Source organism: Lepisosteus oculatus, chromosome 1, assembly GCF_040954835.1.
Source record: "Lepisosteus oculatus isolate fLepOcu1 chromosome 1, fLepOcu1.hap2, whole genome shotgun sequence".
Classification (NCBI taxonomy): domain Eukaryota; kingdom Metazoa; phylum Chordata; class Actinopteri; order Semionotiformes; family Lepisosteidae; genus Lepisosteus; species Lepisosteus oculatus.
The window spans coordinates 16,949,193-16,972,971 of NC_090696.1; the positions used below are offsets into that span (position 1 = coordinate 16,949,193).

At 42.8% G+C, this 23,779-nt stretch overlaps 1 protein-coding gene across 1 annotated transcript; it reads right to left on the bottom strand.

The window, feature by feature from the left end:
* Positions 1 to 9,645: 9,645 nt before the first annotated feature.
* On the bottom strand, positions 9,646 to 23,049 carry LOC102691534 (heme transporter hrg1-B). The gene is made up of 3 exons (XM_006629246.3): positions 22,634 to 23,049; positions 15,086 to 15,253; positions 9,646 to 13,893 (listed from the first exon to the last, which is right to left on the bottom strand). Exons 1-3 carry the CDS (start codon positions 22,761 to 22,763, stop codon positions 13,757 to 13,759), a joined length of 435 nt encoding a protein of 144 aa, XP_006629309.1. The 5' UTR covers positions 22,764 to 23,049; the 3' UTR covers positions 9,646 to 13,756.
* Between the last annotated feature and the right edge of the window lie 730 nt (positions 23,050 to 23,779).

The window sequence follows — 23,779 nt, forward strand, 5'->3', positions numbered from 1 at the left end:
AAGAGGTTCTGCATTAAGGACTGAGAACAGAACGCAGGTACAGTACATGAGGAGCAGTGGATGTGTGGAACAAGCTGTCCTGCCATGCAATTAAAGCCAATTTAATCACATGAAGAAACAGCTGAATTAGCACCTCAGAGCAAATAGTTATACACTGCCAAAGAAGGGCTGAACAGCCTTCCCTTCTGTAGCCTTGTTTATATTTATGGCCTCTGATTTTTAGATTTCACAGATAAACACTGATTAAACAACTCTGTGAAAAAAGCGAAACTAGAGTTTCTGCAACAGACACTGGAAAAAAGGCAAAACATGGTTATAGTTTACATTGACTTCACTCCTTTCCAAAAGACAGATGACTCCCCTATCACTCACCTGCTTTGACTTGCATATTACAGTCTTGCATATCTGTAATAACAGCACATGCTCCTTGTTTTTTTTTTAAGTAACTGCTGAAGACAAAAGAAATGCTTATTCATTTCATTCAAACCTTCAGAAGACTGTGCCCTGTGATATCAAATCATTCTGGGAGTCAAGGAGAAGGTAACAGTTTATGAGCCGGAGTGGTGGCTCTGTGGCAAAGGATCTGCGCCTGTGGCTGGAAGGTTGCCAGTTCATATCCTGCGGCTGGCAGAGGAATCCTACTCCCTTGGGTCCCAGAGCAAGGTCCTTAACCCCAACTGCTCCAGGGGTGCTGTATAAATGGCTGACCCTGTGCTCTGACCCCAGGCTCTCTCCCTGCCTGTGTGTCTCATGGAGAGCAAGGTGGGGTATGCATAAAGACAAATTCCTAATACAAGAAACTGTATATGGCCAATAAAGTGATCTTATAAACACTGCACCAGGTAAACCCCATGCTACAGCAACAGACTTGCTGAAGCTGGAAGACCTGCTCACTAAAACTCACAAAATACAGATTTTTTTTCATTCAGAATCAGAAACATTCTACTTTCAATTGCAGGAGTATTAGTGTGAAGAAAAAGGAAAACATGGTACAGTAGGTGCTACTTACAATGAATTTACTACTCATTGCCTCGTTTTCTGGTACATACCAGGTTCGAATACACCTCTTACTGTGCTGGAGTTAGCATGTTCTCACTTGCGTCAACCCCAGTACATTTGTGTGTCTATCTTGCAATGGACTAGCATCCCATGCTGCATCTAGCCCCGCCTTGCACCCTATGCCTACCGTGTTCAGCGTTCTTTGGACTCCTTTCAAAGGATAGCATAATTACTTTAAAGGATAAGAAATACTGAAATGCATAGGGCTGTTATGAAAAAGGACACAACAGCTAATGTCAAACTAAAAAAGTAAAGCTTTACCAAAAACAGAAGTATCACACAAAAACACTTTAATGACAAAATGAAGGGGTGGGGCACAGGATTGTGGGAAATGACATACAAATGGTCTGGGTTATTAGTTCTGAAAAACAAACAGCAGTAAAAAAACCAAAACAAAAACAACAGATGCCTTAGGACCATTCTTAGGTTGCTTTACAAGGCTGCAGTTCTAATATTTGAACTTTTTCCAGAGGCTAAGAAACCAAACCTGCTGACATTACAAATGAGTACACTGTTGCTGCTATGTGAGATGCCTCTACAGGAGCCTAGAAGGAAAAGAAAATGTGGGTGTCAGGGAGCTCTTCCCCCTGGAAGCAGCAGACATGTCACTAACAGCAGAATGGCGCTGTTTAACAGTGCTGGTGCAACGCTAGCCTTAAAAACTGAAACTCTCACATGCAGAAACCTGCCAGCCATAGAAACGGGGGACTTCGGCCTCATTCTCGTAGGCAACCCCATCTGGAGGTGCAATCTTGCTTCGAAAGCACAGAAACAAGCTTGTTTTGCCTCTTTTTATTGACCACTAAAAGTTCCACTGTTTCCATGTTTCAAGACCCGACTTTAAATGCCTTCCAAAACGGAAAAAAAGATGGTGGATTGAATAATTACCACACTTCAAAAGGCAGGTTATTACTCTCTGCGCCCACTGCCTGCGGTGCCAAAGCGGTTTTATGTGGGCTGGGAAACGCCAAACTCCTTTTGATTATAAATCCCTCCTGTAACTTGCAGCCTGCCTCCGTGCTAACCCCTCCCTCCATCCCATCAAACCATTCCCCTTCCTGCTAGGATACCTGCACAGTCCAGAGCTCATCCAGGTTTTTCCATGGTACTGTAAAAGGTCTTGCCAAAGCTGGGCTCATCTGGCATACATTTCTAAAAAGGTTTTTTGCTGGCATTACAAAGCAAAGCTTGAACAGTTACAATATACCTCCTTTCAACACACTTATTAGTCATTACTGTGCCCCAAAATAAATAGATATATATAGATAAAGGAGGTAAATGACTGCAAAGGTGCCAAAAGTCTGTGGTCAAGTTAAACTCAAGGGAAGTCACTCATGTTTTCACTTAAACCAGAGAGTATCTAAAGAGGAGTACAGGTGATTTTTATGAGAGTTAACAATAAAAACACCTTAATGCAAAACAAGAACATGCATTCCAATTCTTTAACTAAATTCTTGCAGAATCTAGAACTATTTGAATTAAGACGACGCTATGATCTAATGTTGCTTTCTCTCCACTAGGGGGCTCCCACTGCATTTTCGGTCCTCCAGGAGGTTGTCTATTCTACTGCAATGTGAATGATACAAGCATTAACTTTGGAGGACGGGCATCAGAAAAAACAACGAAAATAGACGACAACAGAACCACAATTAAGGGTCACAGCATTTCATTTTCTGGAGGACAGGAGATCAAAAATGATGTTTTTAAATGGAGGTGCAACAGAGCACAGCAAAAGCTGTGATCTCTCGTGGGTTCACATCTTGGTTTGAAGATGCTGAAACACATTCTAAGCAAAGGTCACCAAACGACAAACCAGGGAACATCTTTTAAAAAGTTAAATCGACACTGGTGGGGAGAATGAGTTCCCAGCATTTAGAAGCAGAAATGTCCAAGGCATAACAAGTGCCCTGGGAAAGAACAGAACAGGTGCCTCTTTGCGATGGGCCACTAGTCAGTCATGTGCAATCCAATCAGTAAACGTAATCGCAAAATCAACCCATTCCAAGTGTGTACTGGCCGGTCTATTTGCCCTCCCTAGCAACCCCTCCCTTACAGAAGTTTGAGAAAGAATGAATGTAGACATCAGCCCAAGACCCACACCAAGCCCCTGTGGGCACGCAAGACTGTGTGACAGCAATTCCGCGTTACTGAGACAGACTCACATTTACCTAGGCACTGCAAACTGTGAAAGACTGCCCACTGTTTTAATTCCCTTAGCAAATACAAAAGAAATTGTTCCCGCTCCAGTAAGATACAGTTTTCCTGCTGATGTTTCCCCTTTGGGCCCCCTGCCTCACAGGGCTGCAGTACAGTGGATCTCCTGTGTCTCCTTGCTCCAAGTCCCTGGAGGGCCACTGGTTTTCATTCCAATCGGAGCACTTCATGTGTTGCATTATTTTCTTCATTAGACTTGGGGTTTATTTTATAGTCCATAGCATAGAAGATGCAGCTGAGTCCAGATACGGCTCTACAGGATTTGTTGTGCTCAGTGGGAATGTTTTAATTCATTCAGTTAATTAGAAATTATTAAGCAACCCAAAGACATTGAGACCCTTCAGGAATGGAAACTCCTAGCAGGGTCTGGTTTCTTCTGGGTTTTATTCCACCTAAGCTCTCAGTTACATCATTGGTCAAATTGATTTACTGCATAACTGCAATTCTCCTTTATTGAAATGAATCTCCTGTGTAATCAACAGTAAAAGCAAAACCCTACATGTGTCTAAAAATAATTACATTAATTGTTTTTCTACTCAGGTTGGAACAAACTAGAAGACACTCAGCCCACCCTTGGTCTAAGGTCTGAAAACAAAGGAAAAAGGTCTATTCAATCATGTAATTGATTCGATCAATGGCTTCCTGAAGTCAAACAGAAAACACTATGGTCTTGTCCTGGGAAAACAGACAAATTGAGTTAATTAAGCAAATTAATTGCTGGGATAATTAAGATCTGAACTGGAACTAAACCCAAACAGCCTCTTGTCCCTTGTGGGCCCAGATTCAGTATCTGCAGTGTATTGTCAGCACATCTTTATAGGCAGGGTTCAGGTTGTAGCAAGGGTAGAGGAAACCATAATTAAGTGTGATAAGGAAGAGAGTTACTGTATGTGGCCAGGCATGGAGTATCAATTTCAATTCAAAGCAGCAGGCAAGGGAACAACATGGTAAACTGCAGGATTCTGCGACAAATTCACAGGGGTGAAGGGTCATATTATCGCTGAGTGAGTGCAGTAGGATGAATGCAGAGCAAGCTGGCAGACACCACCCCCCATAGGAAAAAGACCCCAGGAGACTCCACCAACCCCCCCTCCCTGCCTCTACCAGCGTGATATCCCGACTCAAAACCGCTGGAGAGCCATTAGCCACACACGTCATGGCTGTTAGCGCAAGAGGAATCCAGCTGAATGACGTAAATGGTGCAGAACGCAGAACTTAAACAACAAACAAAAACAGTTTATGCCTTAGTGCATTTCTCCATCATTAACTCCAAGGATTTTGCTTTCAATGATAAAATTGCAACGACCATACTCCAGGCGTAAATAAAAAAAATATACTTGCCAAACCGTGAACTTTCACTAAGCAGTCTTTACTGACACACACACACATTTCACGAAGAAATCTGTGTTTTTTCTGCCACCCCTAGAGCTGCAATGCACCATGTGTTGATACAAGGTGGAGCCTACAGTAGGCCTGGATTAAATAGAACCTTCCACTTGCCCACCAATCACAAACTCACAAGCTTTCTGCTTGTCCATTGGCCTCCTCCAGAAGACTGGGTTCTGATCCTGCGACCAGCATGGAGTTGTGATTAGATTCTGTTTGCACTCTTATCTCAGGCTCGAGATCTAAAGGGTTTTGAATATGGAAAACGGACAACAGCACAGCCTTTAATAATCTAATTTTGCCAAGTCTGACAACAAGACAAGAATGCCTCACAATCAAATCAAAGTTAGGACAGGCAATGAAAAAGTGAAATCAGATGGTCTAATTTACTGATCTAAAGTAAGTAAAGCTCACTCCTAGTCCCAGAGGGTCACACACTATGCAGGTTTAGCTGGTAATGTAAAGCAGAGGTTTCTAATCCTCATCCTGGGGACCAAGAAAATTGCTGGTTTACTCTGCAGCTGAACTTTTTGTCTAAATTGAACCAACAAGTTGCTTGGTAAGAACCTTTGCAAATGTATATAGAATGCAGCCTCCTACAGTACATGCCGAGAAACTGAAAACAATTAAAGAGTTCAAGATCTGTCATGAGGTCTGTTAAGGGTTCAACAGAGAGCTCAGGTGTGTGGTGCCTCAAGACTGGGAACAGGATTGGACAGGATTGCAAGCCCCTGGATTAAATCCCTTAATGGTTAAAGTCTAATTTAGATTTGATATCAATCAGCAATTTATTAAATATGCCAATCAGCACCAGTGATCTGAACCACTGCGGAAAAAGAAGGAGCAAAAGTCCGCATGTCCTTCCCGAGCAGATCTGTACTGAACTCCTCAGCTCCCACAGCAGACCAAGTAAACAATGTGTCACCAACCTTTGCCAACACCCCACAGGAGTCTAGTTTTTAAAACAGTCTGTCCTTTAACTGGCATCTTAGAGCCACATTTGATGCAGGTCAGAACCTCCTGTTGATCAAGCAGACCCCTCCCCCCCACACAAGTACACCACCTCCCCAGATTGTGCTCGAGGGGAAACCGCAGGGAGAGAGGCAATTACTCTAATTATGCAGAAAATAATTGAAGGGCCCTTCCACGCCTCTCTAGACCTCTGCAGCAGGAGGGGGAGTCCTAGAAGCTTCTCTTAGCAAAGTACAACAGCTGTCAAGAAGGTGGTGGTGGGGGGTCTCCTTTCTTGAGTTACAGGCTATAAGAAGCGAAACTCTTCACAGTGATCAATGTAAAATTCTGCCCTAGAGGCTTTATGAGCCAGAGGTACTTATATACTGTATAAACCAACTGCAGTGCTAGGGATTTGATGATTACTACCTTATTGCGAGGAAATTGTCAAATTAGTCATGAAGTTCATACATTGACTCATTCTGGCGTATTTAGCACAGCAGTGCCAATTTGTTTACATCTTGCTTGCAAAACATTTGTATCTGTACATATTACATACTTAATGCTATTGTTCACTGTTCTGTTGTTGCGTAGTTCTATTTAATAACACTGTTCAATTTACGGTATTAGAACTTTGTGGGAAGTTATGCAATGTCCCAGGAAAGAGAAAAAAAGTGTTTTCTAACATATGGGCAGGACTCCTGCATACACAGAGCAGAGTTTTAGTGAGTGCAATACCAGGGGGGTCGCTACAGATCCTGCACTAGCAAAACAAGCAAGACTCCAGTGCCTTCTAGGGGAAAAAGAGAGCAATCGCATGTGGTCAGGAGCTCTTTGTAGTTTGTTATTTGTGGGTTACCAAGTCAGTTGATACACATTCTTCAAAAAAGTTATAGGTTTTCAATTGATTCACTTTGAGCGATCTCAGTCTGCCAGTTGCTCACCGATCACACCCAAGAACTGTACACACCCACTTAATGGTATATAAATTTTGCTGTTCAGCTTCACCAGTAAAATCTGTAAAAGTGCTCCCAGCTTACAAACCCCAAGATGAAACAGTTTACTCTGCAGCTGGTAACTGCTTACTGATCCATTAAGGCTTTTGTAGACCGAGCCCTGTAACTCTGCACTGTGTCTTGTGGCTCTCATCTCCCAGCTAGTGTGTAAACACATTGCACCAATATGTGAGAAACTAGTGGTGGTCGTAGCCAGGGGATCAATCTTTTTTTGCTGAAGGACAATCATCTCAAATATGCCCAGTTGACACACACACCAGGACTGTAACATCTCTGATCTCCTCTTCCTCATGCCCCACCATGTTCAGTCTCATTCATCCTTGCAGTTTCTTTCACTGCATTTGCCCTTTTCACTTATAGCAGACTGTAATTCAAGACCCAGAATTCTATTTTTTTCTATTTGATTTGAATTTCTGCTGTTGCATTTATTATTGTAGTTTTCCCCCTATGTATAGCATAAAAAAATAATTCGTTCAGTTTTGGATGTTTAGTGTCACTGCATTATTTACTTTTGCGCATTGTCTTACAATTCATTGACCATACAAACACAAAACCATAAAATAAGAACTGCAATTTAAGGTTATGATTCATTGTTAAATCTGCTAAATACAGCACCTGAAATGAAATAATATAGTTTCTCCTAAATTTCGTTGACTAATCTCTGATTAAACGCGTGTTCAAGATACCATAATGTACATAGCAGAACGTCCCATTTATTCGTCGCATTCTGTATTGCATCCTAAAAAAATTATTATTTTTTATTTAATTTTTAACCCCGTGACTGCTTGGCTGCACTTTCTGTAGTAAATCCATCTCTACAAACAAACCCACTGTAAAGCAAATCTTTATTTTTGAAAGTGCTTTCACATAGTGAATAAATTAAGGCCTCAAATAATGATTTTGCAACACACAATAAACCAACGGAAAAATATGTAAACCTCAACATTTTATGTAGATTTTTACAAAATATAACAATAGAAACATGTAGCTATAGGCCTACTAGACACAAAAAGTCCCAGTTAATATTTTTTAACAATTAGACACGCGCAAAAATAGTAAAAAGTTTTTTTTCAACCGACTCAGCATGCTGCGGTTCATCCTAAGGCTCAAACTCTCATACAAGAGAAATATTTTTAGATGGTGTTATCAAACATTAAAATACATACCTGTACTCTTTCGGTCAGGTGTATCCCTCCATTTTGATTCCGACTGCTACCATTACCTACCGGTAGACAATTCGGGACTGGTTTCCACCATTTTCTAGAACATTCCTTATCTTCCCGAATAATTAATTTTAAGGTTCAAACACAATTTATCTTTTTTTTCCGTGCTCATTAGTGAATCCAGTAGTTCAGGAAAACAAATGTATTTGATAAACACAACATAACAGCAATTAAGAAGCAAGTTTGTAAAACAAAATAAGTAAACGGTAAAATATATTTTCCCCCTTTTCTACTATGATTTAATAGTAGCAATGTCGGTGCTGGTTAAATGACGAGATGTACTTACACCCCTTGTAATTTGTGTGCAACAGCTAAAAACGGATTCGTTCAAGTTAGGATATTTAATATTTACTGTCACTAATTTCAAAAAGGAATAGTTTTGCGTTATGAGTATCTCTAGAATATGTTCGAAATCAAAAAGTTTTGAAATCATTATGAACCTAAAAATAATTTAACATCTTCGTGCCAGCAGCCATATCACCCTCCAACTCACACCTGGCTGCCCACCAAACCTACGTACAGTAGGTGTCAGCCTAGTCAGTACCTGGATGGGAGACCTCCTGGGAAAAAGTAAGGTTTCTGCTGGAATGAGTGATGGTGAGGCCAACAGGGGGCGCTCACCCTGCGATCTGTGTGGGTCCTAATGCCCCAGCGATCAGTGGGGAGGAGAACAGAGTGATGAAGCCAGTTCAGAGATGGGGATTATTAGGAGGCCATGACTGGTAAAGGCCAATGGGAAATTTGGCCAGGGTGCCAAAATAACACCTCTACTCTGTTTGAGGAAATGCCCCAGGATTTTCAATGACGACAGAGAGTCAGGACCTGCATGGTAAGCACCCCCTGCTGGCCCCACTAACACCTCTTCCAACCTTAGTTTTTCCCAGGAGGTCTCACATCCAGATACTGACCAGGCTCACACCAGCTAAGCTTCATTGGGCTGCCAGTTGTGAGATGCAGGGCGATATGGCTGCTAGCATAGCATAGTAAGTAGGTGGCGCTGTATTCCCTTGACCACCAACGCCCAGTATCTCAACAGAGGACACAGTAGGAGACGCCATTCCGAGATGAGATGTTAAACTGAGGTCCTAACTACCTGTGGTCACTAAAAACCTGAAGAGTAGGGATATTAACCCCTGGCCTCCCTGTAGCTCTCCCTTAATTTGAAAGGTGAAAAAATGTCTCGATCCTATCCCTGATCTGATATGTGGTGGGGCTGCTTCACATTGCAGGTGCATAAAGTGGATCACTGGGTGCCTTTGGGATGAAAAGCTCTATACAGATGCAAAAAATAATAATAATTCTACTGTAAGTTCCTATATATAGCTCCTGGAAGTCAAACTGGGAAGTTACTATGCATTGTATTGGGAAAGACGGTCTTTCCTAAAGAGTTAAGGTGCATTCTTTTTCTATTATCCTTGACCTACAATAAAAAAGCCAGACCAACTTCACAGCGAACACAAACTACTTTATAGCCAGCCCGGCACTGCACACGTCACATGTACAGAGCATGTGACCTGCTCTTACAAAACAAGACTGTTTAATGTCAGTTCACAGCCTTGAATTTCTGTTTTATTGACAAGAGGGGGTTGGGAGTGAAAATACCAGAATTTGTCTATTAATTTTAGTCGGGTCCAGATAAACATGGGCCTATTTTCTAGAATCAAAATGTCAGGAGATTAAAAAAAAAAATCTTTAAAACATGAGCAAAGCAATGGGGAAAAATAGTCCAACTAAAATGATAAAAGAATATTTTATTACTTTAATTTCCTCTTTAAATACACCAGTACATACACAAGTTTTACACAAGTACTTTTATTTTTATTCATATATAGCGTTTCATTTATTTTACAATTTGACAAAAAAAAATACTGCAACTGCACTAAAGGAAGTCAATGGTAATGATAAACCAATCAGGTGCAGCTTAAACAGAAGACTTCGCCAGCACTATCACCTCCAAGGAGTTGTGTTAAGATGATATCCTCTACGTATACCAAGAAGCATGCAACTCAAGAAGACAATGCAATGCAATAACTGAATCCTTACTAGAGGAAAAGAAGCTACCTCAGGCCAAAGAGTCTTCATAGTTAGCAGCTACTGATCATGTCTCTGACCTTCTTTTCCCCGTGGAAATGATGTGGGCAATGCGAAATGCAGTCACTGGAACATTTGTATTTTTGGTCACAGTACCTAGAGATGCAGGGGGCAGTGTGGAGTACTAGACTAGAGTACCAGATGACGCCAGAACTGGACTAAGGAGCTGTTCTTTGTCCCGATTGCTTCCCTCAATACATGCTTCTTGTTCACTATGTCTTCTGGGGTGGGGGTTAACCTGCAAATGGACTGGCATCCTATTACAGGGTATCATTCATTCTCAGTTAGCTTAATGTTAAAGAAACCGGTATCTGGAATCATTTTAACTTACAAAGGCCATAAAAGCATCCTTAACCCCCAATAACCCCCACCCCTCCTCCTCTTCTTCAAACAGTCTCTGCTTCTTACCATGTTGGTTTACTGTTGGCTCTCTCCAGATATAAAAAAACACCAGCTGGCCTTTTGCACTAGCTATGAGCACTATTTCATTCCCAGAACAGGCTTAAAAAAATCAGAAAAAAAGTACATTGTTCAAAAGCTAAAACTTATCAAAGCAATAAGTAAAAAGACCTTTTAATTTTTAATTCCTTGTAGAATTGGGAACAAAATGCTGAGTGACTGGAACAAGCTGGTTTTGAGTTGTACAAGTAGTGTGGCTTAGTATTCTCTACTAAAAGATCATATCCCCCTCCATAAACCTCCACAGTGACTCACTGGTTATGCTGCCATCAGTGATACTAAATTAATGCTATCTGAATGCATTCCCAATTTTGCTGTAAAACTCACTGAACCCCATTAGTCCACCTCTCCATTTTAAAAACAAACAATCAAGATTAGGAGACCATTTATCTGCAGGTAATGAAAACTGCCCACAAGCTGCCTTAATTGTTGTCAATTAGGCTGCAAAGTGTCCCACAGAAATTTCATAACTGTGACACCACAACACACAGGATTTGCCAAAAAGGAAAGTGTTCAACAAGTGCAATCGGTTACAAACATCCATTAGAGCACAATGGATAAACATTCACATCCATCTTCCTTTCTCCTGCTTTTCACACTCAAAACAAAGTCATACTTTCCCATCCATTCCCACAGCAGGAACTATGTGACCTCCCAGCAGGATGGTGCTCTCAGTGCATTGCAGCAGAACTATTTCTAAATGGATTAGGGATGACTTACTGGGAGAAATCAAGCAGACAAGAAATCTGTGCATCAATGTGAACAGTGTTATCAGGAGATCTTGCCTGATTCTAGAAGCCAACTCGCTGAACAAGGCTGTGTCAAAGTGCCAAGCAAAATCCCAGAGTTAAGAGAACCAACTAGGAAATCAGGATGGATACAAATCCCAGAGACAGCTCTGTACTGTACACTCACTGTGTACAAATAATTCCGTCATTTTATTTGATGAGCCTCTCGACATCTAACGGGTTAATCAGCACCAATTGAAGAAAACAAGGACAAGGGAATCAACAAAAGAAACGGATGAAAAGAACTGCTGTCTTAAGTGGTCATTACCTGGGAGGTGCAGAGATTTCTAATCTGGAGCTCTCCTGTCCAGCTCCCCTGCGGACCTGCCACCAGGAGGTCACTCCACAGGAAGAGGGCTTAACAGGCGAGAAGCACTGAGGAGTGTCAATTCTGCAGGTTCAGTAGCACGTACACCTGCGCCCCAGTTCATAACTTTTAAAGTTAACAATCAACTTAGACAACCAAAAGAACAAAGCTGCAATTAAAGTGTTCAGGACCCTCAAAACAACAGTTTCAAGAAAAACAACAGGTTGACGTCTGAAACAACAGATGGTTGCATCTATAAACTGCAGTCCTAAAGAAAGCAACTGTTAAGCTTTGAGCATATGAAAGATACGAGGGGAGACAGAGCTAATGTTAATAAGAGATGCACCGTCTTGCATACTGTAAAGTGAAACTGTATGCAGCAAATGTGCAGATATTTGGCTCCCCCTTGTGATGATCAAGTTTACTGCAGGTATTTACAACCACAGCTGCCAGGTACACAACTGGTAAACTTTCCTAGACAGTTGTGTAGCCCAATAAAACAATTCTATTTCTTTTAACCCGTCTTCACTCTTTGACAAATATCATTCAAAGTGTTGTGGTTGTGATAGCAGCTGTCCCCCTTTAAGGTCTGGAAACGAACATCCGTGATTGAAGCCAGACTGAAAGCTTCCATTTCCAAACTTGAAAGCTCCAAGTGTAACGATCTGAACAAATCAAGTGCAAAACTATCTTGTCAATTTGAACACTGCTGCATTTGCTTAGCACACTCACTCTCTATTCGGGCTAAAAATCCAGACTGTGGTCACACGCAGGGCACCAATCTCACATTTAACATTCACACTCACCACCTACTGTTCCAAAGAGACATGAAGGAGCCAATGGGGACCAGGCATTGGATGACAAATGCTCTGATGCCGTGTCTTAGTCACAGATCACAGGTTTCATACTCCAGTCCTTGTGATCACTATACCTAATGTCTCTGAAGATTTGGAATCGGCGAGATTTTGCACTGTCGTGTACCCCGTACGCTCCACACCCCACAAGCCCTGGGATTTCGGCAGGCAACCTGGACCACAAGGCTGAGGAAAACTGTCACGCACTGGCGGGTTTGAGGAGGCTGGCCACCCTTCCTCTCTCCTTCCAAGTGTTCACTAGGTTCGCTGCTCCTATCGGACTGTTAACTACCTGGCAAAACCAATCCTGGGATCAAAGAATTCAAAACAATCTAAGACACTGGCAAAGCCAACCCAGGGGACTTCAGAACCAACAGTGAAATGCCTACGGGTTGGCTCAAGCAGAAACTGCAGGGAACTGCATTTTAAACCGAGTACAAGAGGCATTTCTTTACACTAAGGGTTGTGGGGGTATGGAACAGGCTACCCAGCCATGTTGGTGATGCCGATACCCTTTCATCCTTCAAGAAACAGCTGTATCCATTAACTACTAACTACCAAAACCGGCAAGAGATGATCCAAATGGCCTCCTGTCGTTTGTAACCTCTCTGAAGTTCTTTTTTGTTTTTAATCTTAAGGAGTTGGAACAAAACAAAGGGGGTATTTGAATTAATAGTATGTTAAAGCAGGCTGCTGAAACTGGACAGCCTTTGTCTGCTATAGATTCCTCAGGCCCAGTCCGATTAAAGTGATCAGTCCTGTCTGAACCAGTCCATTTATACCACATTAACAAGCAGCTATGCACCAGGAAACAGCTTGAAAAAAAGGGTCACACTATACAAAACCTAAAGGAAATGATCATAACTTGTAACCCATTCTTACACAGCCCACCTCCTTGACGTTAATTCGCAGGTAAGTATTTTTTAATGTGCTAAAATCTCCTCCTGCTACAACAGCGGCTTGGAGACAAGATACCAACGGAATTAATAACGGCAGAAAGTGATGTCTCATCAGCAAGATTAAAAAAAAAATCTGGTGTTGACAGAGTAAACTGCGTACAAACGTATACTGAAAGTTTTAAAAGCTGCATCGATTCTGGCGTAGTGGTAAGAGAGAAAAAGCTTTCTGAACATGAAGCAGAACAATAAGGACGTACGCTTCACAACAGCCATCTTTTTTTTTTTTACATGTTACTGTAAAAAAGGAAGAAAAATCTATTTTTAAAAAAAAAACGACGACAAAGAAAGAAGTCACCCGGCTGCATCAGCAGGTCAGTCCATGGTGTCGCCCCGGCAGTGCGGGGCGAGGCCACAAAGAGAGGGGTGGGAGACGCCCCCGACACCCTCGCTTCGCCAGCCCCCCCGTCGCCCCGCTCTTCCTCTCCCCGCAGGCCCCCCCCCCGGCGCCTTCAGAAGTCGCTCAGGATGCTGATGTCGGCGAACTCCTTGCGGTACCGGTGAGAGTACAGCCCCAGCAGGAAGGCCCACTTGAAGGTCAGGAAGCTCCACACGCACGACAGGTAGTAGCTTCTGGGATCAGTTAGGGCTGAAAACAACAACAAAAAAGAGGAGCTTCAGTCCAGTACTTTATATACATCTATTTTTACATCAATAGGGTGGCGGTAGAGATGGTTCCTGGGTCCCTTCATTACGAAGGATTTAATAAAGAAGGTGCCACAGCGCCTTTACCTCCTCAGACAGTTGAGAAATGTTTATCTTCAAATATTCTTACTACGTACTACAGGTGCGCTCTTGAGAGTGTGCTCACGTGTGGGATTACAGTGTGGTTTGGCAGCAGCTCAGTGTCTGACTGAAAGGCGTTACGGAGAATGATCAGGTCGACCTCCATTATTGGAGCACAGCTCCTCTCTATTGTGGACATTTTTAAATGAGTTGGGAAGGCTTGGAGTACTGTTAAGGATAAAAATAATCCTAGTTTCTCACTTTTCTCTCCCCTGCCCTGTGTTAAGCATTATAGGAGCATAAAGGGACAAGCTTCCAGATTCAGAGACAGCTTCCTGCAAGATGGCAGATTATTGAATTCTACCTCTGACTCACACCTATGTGTTTTTTTTTTGCACACTGCTTGTGCCTGACTTTTGTTTAAGATGAGTGTTATTTAACATTGTTGTTGCTGCGGCAGTTCTGTGTTTAAGCTTGGCGTTTCCCTAATGTCTTTGTATTGGTGCATACAGTATGCGAAAACAGGCATTTCATTGCAAATAAACTGAACTCTCATTGGCCCTTGAGAGAGATGAGTAGACATGCCCACCTGAATAGCCAATAATCATTCAACTTGCTGAAAGCGGACACTGACTGGAGGGGTGTCACATCTCTCACACATGCCAAGAGAACCCTGACTCGGGTTCAAGTGAGCATCATCTGGTCCACAGGGCAGAACCTGCACAACAGCTGTGTGCCTTTGCTGGCTTAAAAAATCAGGAACCAAAAGTCCCATATATTTTAAAGCATTCATTCTCAGGGAAAAAAAACTTGGTATGTTCTAAAAGATCCAACACACTGCAAAAGTAGCTTTATCTAAAATAATGCCAATTTACCTTAAACAAAATCAAGGCAGATTATCTGGGAAAGCTTAAATGTCCTGCAAATACTTCTCCGGGACCTTTCAGCTGTCTTTTTGTAACTGGGAACAGTTTTAGATGTTAGAAAGGGAAACAAACTCATCAGGGAAACAATCATGGTGTCAGATCATCAGTTGAGAAGGACGGAGGGCTCACACTGGTGCCGGGTGATGGCGAGGGAGAGGAAGGCGATGAAGGCCACCACGGCCAGCAAGGCGAAGAGCCCACCGATGAAAAGGAAGAACTTGAGGCCCTTCAACCAGGTGCGCCAGTAGTCCTGCACATACATGACGTGAGTGATCAAGGCCCACAACGCCAGCACTCCTGCAGACATGTAAAAACAAACAGTAACGTCCATGACCACGTCTCGCACAAACTATACAGCAGGATCTCGACGTCTGCAAATTTAACATTCACGAACTTGCTTATGTGATTCGTCCTGGCCAACGGGCTCTTGGGTGGTAGAAAAGCTGAGCAGGATGAATCAGAGCCGAAGGTTGTTAAGCGCAACTTTCAAATTTAGTCGCGCGACATCCCAGGATCATGAGACGAATCTATTTCTGGATTGTAACGAACGCTCCCGGTTCTGTGTCGGCAGAGGACTGACAGACTAGAGACAACTTTACACACTCTCTGACAGATTTATTGCCCTTTTCACTACAGTAGGGCATGATAATCACAGAGCAGGGAAGACAGAGAAAGTGCAGGCACCCACTGGACGTAGAGGAGCAATTCATGTTGTCTATTTTAGCTGAATACTATAGGTTTGTTATCACTGTTGTTTGTTTTAGTTCAATGTTATTTAAATGAACCAGTGCATTATTATTTGAATTATCATAAAAGGGAGGGTTGCTTATATCTTTTAACATTTACTCTATATACTGTAGTATATTATGCCAAAGTATGGGGTACATGTGATTATATGAGAATTTGGCTATTTGTGATTGTTCTCTGCACCGAACCCTTGCGAATGTTGAGACTCTACTGCATATATAGAACTTGTAGGATCAATAACTTAATAGGAAAGAGGAAAAGTTTTTTTACCCACCACTGGCAGCTCGCAGAAGCTTTTAGAAGTCACCAACTCATACCAGAGCAGATAGGGTTCAGAAGGGAGGGCAAACAAAATTACTGGCACATTAGACAATACACTATGACAGTTTCCATTTTCAGTCATGCTGGAATCTAGTCCTGATTTAGCACTTTAAAAGGGAAAATAAAGCATTTACACAGTAAGCAAAACATACACTCTAAACACATGTGACTTTCTTTTTCTAGATACTTGACTTCCCCTTATCTCAACATGTGGCTGCCTCACTGACATGATGTGCAACCTAAAACTGCAACATCAGCCTGGGGGGAGCTGCCCCCTGCTGGACACGTGGATCCACAGACATATGACTACAGGAGGCAGAAAAGGGGTTATTATGCAGCTCCTAGTTAACTGGGATTACTAGTGAATTGGCCCCCGTTTTAAGATAAACAAATGTTAGTTGCAAGAACTATACCCTACCACCGTTTAGAACTGTTTGCAATACAAAATGTAAATGGAATTTGAGGGGTCAGAAAGGTCCACAGTTGGACTGCATATTTAGGCACTCAAGCAGAACTGGATTCAACTCCCTAGTAGTAAAAAACAACAACAACACATTTGTCACTGTAGAGGTGCTAAGTGCTGGGAGTCTTTTCACACACAGCATTGGAGCTTGCACACTAGATAAGTTTCACAGATCTGACTCACGCCTTACCATGCAGCCTTAGCAATAGCACAATCAGAACGCCCTCTGAAAATGCTTGCACGAGAGAGTGAGGCAAGTAGTGATTTATTCCGCTCAATCGCATCTACAAGTCTTGGAAGAGGTTAATTCAAGAAGGGGTCTTTGGGATATCAGGTTGGGCGCATGAAAATGAAAAATGATCAAGCTTTTTTTTTATTCATAATCCATCATTTATCAAACAAGGCACTTGATATATAAAAAAGATAATAATCAAAGGAATGGGCCTCCATGCTGTAATTTGCTTAACTCTGCTGAAGCATACAGAGGCAGTAATAATAAGTAGGAGTTCCTTCAGCGTGACTCAGCAGATACAGCACAGTCTTGTGACAGCAGGTTAATGGTCAGCAGGGATTTGCATGAAGTGGCAGATTTCACTGGGAAACCCACTCTCACTCCTGAACCCTCTTCCTCTTTTCCCTTCTCCAATTACTTCTCAGGCTTGTTTCTGTAAAACAACCCAGAAACTCGTGCAGCAAACGGACAATTTTTCTGTCAAGCGCAACAGAATTTTTTTTGCAAAGAGGACAAAATTAAACCCTTAGTCACGGCTGTAAAGCCGAAATTTGTCATGTGAGGGGGAATTAAATTAAGATCGCGCAGCTCTGGTTCCGTTTCTACGGCTCCTTTTCGAGGGGGACGGGCACAGAAGGTTTCGAAACAACAAGAATAACTGCTGTTCACACTGCGAGGAGAGAAAGTCACGCTAGAGCGCGCCGATCCTCTGATCAGGCTTCGGCTCTTGCAGGGAGATCCCAACACACGCTAAAACTCCCACTTTCTGACCCCACAATACACCAAGCTAAAGGAAACCACCACTCCATGACAAAACAGTTCCCTGGGTTTGAATGTTCAAGGTGGGGGAGTACCGTCACACTGAGACGGGGCTAAGCTGGACAGTGCAGGCCTTCGCTTGGCAGAGCGAACGTGGCGCTGTGCCCGGGGGGAGGGGGACTGGCACTGCCTCTCGGTCTTCCCACAGCCGACGGGCAGCTCCGCTCTAATCAAAGGGCCAGACGCACAAACGGCGCGACTGCAAAGAGATAACCTTCATCAAACAAGCGTTTGGCAATATCATCCGGACCTACCGAACACCAGCGAATACCTTGAACGGAGGCCGATCAGCCAAAGGAGCAGAAGGTTATTCCGATAACCGCGCCGGCTCTCACTGCCGCAGAGACTGGCCCAGCAGGGGGGAAAGGGAGAGCTTCACCAGATTAAAACGAGATAATTGATCCAGCGCACAATGGAGCGGACAGAAACATAGCAGCAGCCTTGCAGTGACCTCTGTGTCCAGCGCAGGGTCGCAGCGAGGCAGAGCACAACCCCGCAGACAATACGAGCGAGTCAAATACACCCTGGGCAGCACGCTGGCGCTGTGACGGGCCGAGATCGAGAGCACCAACCGCTGCAGAATAACAAGAGGTACAACTATGCTGTTTTGGGGGCAGCCCTCTGTACTGCAGAAGGATCCAGACTGACCCATAAGAAACTGGACAGTGAAGATAACGCAGAGGCTCTTGTACAATACAACTACGACACACAGCTGGCATGGCTCCGTCACATCGACGGGCTGCGGCAGAACGCTACAAAATGTGTTCACAACTTTCTTAGCAATACAATACTGTAGATATGCTCATACAACTAACCAAACTAAGGTTTCTTAGAATCCTTAGTCTGCGATTTGTATGTAAATGGCCAGACTCAAACCTGTTACAATGCTCTGCTGTCATCCTGTGGATCTCTTCTTACGTAGGACAGAGGGGCTTTCAGATAAGTGAATATGATGAAACGTTATGCCTATAAGTGCTGTGCATCAGTCAGATACTCCTGCAATTTGCGAGTTCAGATTGCTTCTTTCAGATCAGACCTCACAAGGAAATCGCCTTACCAGCCTTGACCATGCTCAGCCCAGTGGGCACAGCATTCACAACACTATGTAATTATAATTAAGGCTTTATACATCTTTCAAGGACCATTTTTCAACAGCTGTAACAAAGCACTAAAAATTGGCCTTAATTAGCTTGTCAATTTCCCCCAACTACCCCAAAACCCCTTTTGGAAACAGCAACAGACATTTTGCTCCTTGTTTCACTTGCCAATTTCTTGCCTAGATGAGAAATTGGTCTAACCTGGCCCTCGGTTTCTCAAGCTGGAGTGGATCTGTCCACAGGGTACACTCACAGTGCACAGGTTGGAAATACCAATTAACCTAGACAACGCCTGAACGTGGGGAAGAAACCAGAACAGTCTTAGGAAACCCAGGAGAACATGCAAACCCCACCAGGGAGGAAGGTATCCCATGCCAGAAATAAACCCAGTATAGGCCACTCCTATTTATATGGTGGCATATAGCCTTTGAGCAGTCCAATTCAGTAAACACAGCCCATCAACCAATTCATAACTCGCATTGCAGAAAGTTTTGCAATCTCCCCTTCAAAGGGAGAGTGTAGCTCAGGGGTGGCCAGTCCAGTCCGGTCCCAGAGGGCAGCAGCTGTCTGCCCAGTTTCCAGGTCTCCTCCAAGCAGCAACACACAAAGAGCTGGGAGCAGCTGATAAACTGGATCCACTAAACCAGTAAAGAGCTGATTTAGGTTGTTAATTGATGAGTTGGAATGAAAACCCGAACTGGCCTCACAGGACCAGGATTGACAACTACTGTCTGTCTTTTTTCCCAGTACTGTTGTGTGCAGTGATCTTTTCATGTTTCAGTCAGAAAGAAGGGAAGCCTATTTGAAAAACCCAGCTCCCTCGTGCCACAAAATGAATGACACACTTTTAATCTAATTAAAGAGACCAAGTCCGTGTCAAACCTCTCCTGCAGTATATGCAACAGGAAAATAAAAGGACCTAGTTTACAAGGGAAAAGTCCGAGAAAGCCCGGTCCCTAACATCACAGTAATTAAGGCTCTTTCTCATGTCCGGACTCCTGACTCGTCTCAAGTGACCGATAAGATCAAACCAGTCTCCCTACCATGCTAACCTAGTTTTCCACGGGGCTCTTCACTGAGAAACGTCCTTTATTCAAACTGCAAGCTGTTTTGAAAAGCGTAGAGCTTTTTTATTTTGCTCCACATTCGACCTTTACTATCAGACAGGAACTTTTTAATTCTTTTTCTCCACTCGCACGGTCGCTGAAAGAATCACATGCGAGATGTCCAACTTCACCATGGCCACTATTTCCAGATTTCGCAGGCTCACTGGACGATTACAGAACCGAATCACCATACAGGTGTTGATTTGGAAGCAGGTATTTTCCAGTTTATTGATAGAGCGGATATCCGTTTTAAGTAGCCCCAAAATACGTTTCCCCATATCAAAGTCTTCAAGGTACTGCGGAGGCGACGTAATAGCCCCCGCGCTTACGTCGTCTTAGAGACGCAACTTTAAAAAAATCCCACACTTGTGTACGTCGTTTTCCACTTCGTGACGTCAGTTTAGAGTAAAAAAACGCGTGTATCTGGCGTTTTGCTTGGCCGGTAATGAAAATAAGCGATGACGATTTCTATCAGTTTTTAAACCGCGATAATACAAATAATCACGACCAACTCATCCATGTGTCCAGGTAAGATAATCAAAACGAGTGTTTAGTTAAGGTCAATTCAGTTACAGTACAATGTCATTTCAAACGCTGTTGTGTATTGTTGTGTTCTGGTAAATCAAGATGAAAGTGACTCACATTTTTGAGTAAAATGGTTTTAAAATGTTACACCTACTCTAACATTACTATACTGAATTCGGGTAGTTGAAACGCAGTCCCTAACTCAAGTCTATTCCATTATATATATATATAAATAAACCTTGAGGGAAAAGCCTCTATGCTTTAAGCTACAAGGACATTTTTTGCACTCTTAAGGTCTCCATATTTACATTCTTCCTATGGGGGAAAATCCCCCCCATATGCAATAATTCTTTGTGGGATTTTGTGGTCCCTAACCCTGATTTTTATTGGGAACCCCCTGTATTGCAGGCTGCAATGTTTGGATCATAACATCAGGGAAGTTTGTTCACCAGCCAGGTGAGGCCACTAGGCCCTCTTTAAAGGCTAGATTAAATTCCCAAATGCAGGCCTCATCCTTCTGGCAGCACAACCCGTTCACAACACCTACAACTCTTGATGTAATGTTCCCCCATCCTCTGTCCTACGTAGTATCCAATTTGGACCCCATGTTCTTGGTTTGGCAGTCTGAAGCAGCCCCTTGGATTAAACCCACGTGCTGTATACCCTTTAGGATTTTATACAGATCGCTATCTCTGGTCTGCCTTTGCTCTAGAAGACGGCAGATGTTTAGCTCCTTTGGTTGGAGTGTATGACTGAATCCACTGTGACCAGGAACATGCCTTCTCGTTTTTGCGATCAGGCACAATTGTTATTCTGTATTCCGCGCATTCCTTTTGCCTTTTTTTAAATCGCTTCCCCATACCGTCTTGATGAGGCCACACAGGAACCCTGCTTTGACAACCATCGAGGTTTTGACTCCAGCTTTGCGTCTTCCTGTGGCCGCCTCGGGTCTGACATCAGAAATTGCACCTTGCCGAGAAGGAAACGCAGACAGCCGCAAGAACAGGGCAATAATGGGAGTCCAAGGACACTCATTTCGCCCTGTGCAGCACAAAACTAAAAGATCACCAGTACCTGGGGATCAAAGTGCAGTTACCCTGGTAACGGTGCAATTAGAAAAAAAAAACACACCAGCAGGAACCAGGCATAGAGGCAGATGCATTCACGTCCGAGTCCAAAAAAAACCCGGGCCGCAGTGTGCAACAGGGCCTGCAGTCTTGGGAGAAAGATGGTGAAAATGTAGGTCACGGCACCTCTCAAAACAAACGGCGAGACAGTCGCTCTGAACACAGTCTGACATGCCTGCACAATATACCCCAGGCAGTGCTATCAAAGAAAAACAAATCCTCATTGCTGTGGTGGCTGATTTCAGTGAAGTTAACAAAAAAGGCCAGAAGACATCACTTATCTCCAGCAGTAAACAGATATTTACCTCTTTACCTTTTTTGTGGAATACATCATACTGTATCTAACAAAGATCTGTCCATCTGAACTAACTTAAGGTCATAAAATAAATTAGTCTTAGTTCTCCCTATAGCTTGCAGTTTTAACCTTTTGGTGAAAGCCACGTTATTTAAGTAATATTTTAGACTCCGGTGAAATGCTTAATTCAAGGTTTCAGTTGCTGTCATTATGAATGTGATTGAACTAATAACTTTGAACCGTTAAACAAGCATGCCGTTTTTACTTAAAATACTGTAGAAAGGTATCACACAATTTATAGCACGTCTTCCAATCGGCTGTTGCGCTTACATATTGTGTTTATCCGTATTTAACCCTCACCGATCAGCACATAGAAAATATTAAAATACTGACCCGATCAGAAAATTAGAAAGCTTCATGGGTGCAAGGGGTGTAGTTTTTAAAAATGTCACGCAAGATCCACTTCGCGTGATACCGAAGTTCTCCGAGACACTCGGCGAATCGGCGCGGACAAGACCGTCGAGGAACACGAGTGTCTGCGTGGCTCGGTTCCTGCTTTCTCCTAAATCCGCGATTCTCGTTTACCGAGACGAAAAACACCATCCTGCCGTCTGAAAACAATATGAGAGTTCCACAGTACCCAGTGCCGATCCTCGACAAAATAATATAAAATTAAACTTAAAACGTGTTTTAAAATAGTACTAGTTTGAAAGCCGGGTTTTCACGCCGGAGTCCAGTATTTTGCCCACAGAGCGCAGGACTGGCACAGGTAGCCAAGAGGCACCGGCTATGACATGCCAGCTACAGCCTACGCCTAGGGCAGACAGGGAATTTCGCCTTGTTGAAGTTCAATCCAGCGGTACTCGGGGTACAACGATATGCCTCTAATCTGATGCACGAACCCGTTTCATTTATTGATTACAGGAAAGGGAGAGGCGACCGTACCTGACAGACCCCCCATCGCTGCGGTCCACGGCTGTTTGAAGGCGATATTCCACGCGAAGAAGGCGGAAAACCCCATTAATACGCCAAAGGTGGCGTAGCCTATGCTGATATAAGTCTTATTGATCCCCATTAAGAAAAAGCGTAGCCAAATAATTATAAAACACCACGGAATATAAAAAATATATATTTAAAAAGACTGCTGTTGTGCAAGATCAAGCAATACTCAGTCACAGACACGTAACGCTGCGTCCTGACAAATAAAGCACCTGTATGAAAAATAAGTGCAATTATCTAATCAGCAGTTTAGTGCTATGAAGTGCCCTACGATCCCATTATATCATCTGTTTACACCCTCTTCAGCAGGGAAGTACCGACTGACAGCCAGAAGGAAAGAAATACCCGAGTCTGTAACGGTGAGTCTAAGGGAGCAAAAGCTGTCTGTTTAGCGACGCCTGTGGTCAGGAAGACGAACTGCAGAGTTCTCTGTTCTCTGTCTCATGAGCACGGTACTGCTTAATAATAATAATAATAATAATAATAATAATAATAATAATAATAATAATTAGTAGTAGTTCAGGTGGGTAGCTGCGTCAGCATGCGTAGTCTGCAAAGGAACAAGTAATAAAAGAGAAGAGAGAAAACACACCTGAAGAAGGCTTCACAGCCGAAACGTTGTTTTCTCTCTTCTCTGTTCAGCATGGAATAAACCTATTACTTGCTCCTTTGCATAATAATAATAATAATAATAATAATAATAATAATAATAATAATAATAATAATAATAATAATAATAATTAAAAACAGTTAAATAAAAATTTTAAATTAAAAATAAAGACACGGATAGCAACATAATAAAAGCCGTTCTGAAGAAGAAAATAGTTTTCGCAATCATACTGTTTTTTTAAATTATACTGTTTCGGGGCACGACAGTTAAACTACATTGCACAACCTGCTGCTATGAAGTTTGGCAATGCAATTGTTTCTGTGAAAGTTTTACGATCGTGCTTCAAAATCCCTTATTCAATTCAAGTAATTGTGGTAGCCAATACGTTATAGAGGGTTTTGTAAAATAGTCTGGTACAGACAAGCAGAGATAACGTTCCCTTTGTCTAGACTATTCGTTTCCAGTACGGCTGCCAAATGAAC

Bases quoted from the DNA above. Each gene is read 5' to 3' on its own strand.
- LOC102691534 (XM_006629246.3), bottom strand. From the start codon at position 22,763: ATGGGGATCAATAAGACTTATATCAGCATAGGCTACGCCACCTTTGGC. The intron at 15,254-22,633 runs GTACGGTCGCCT...ACATGTCTGCAG, and splicing joins AGCGATGGGGGGTCTGTCAG to GAGTGCTGGCGTTGTGGGCC. The intron at 13,894-15,085 runs GTGAGCCCTCCG...TGTTGTTTTCAG, and splicing joins CGCCATCACCCGGCACCAGT to CCCTAACTGATCCCAGAAGC.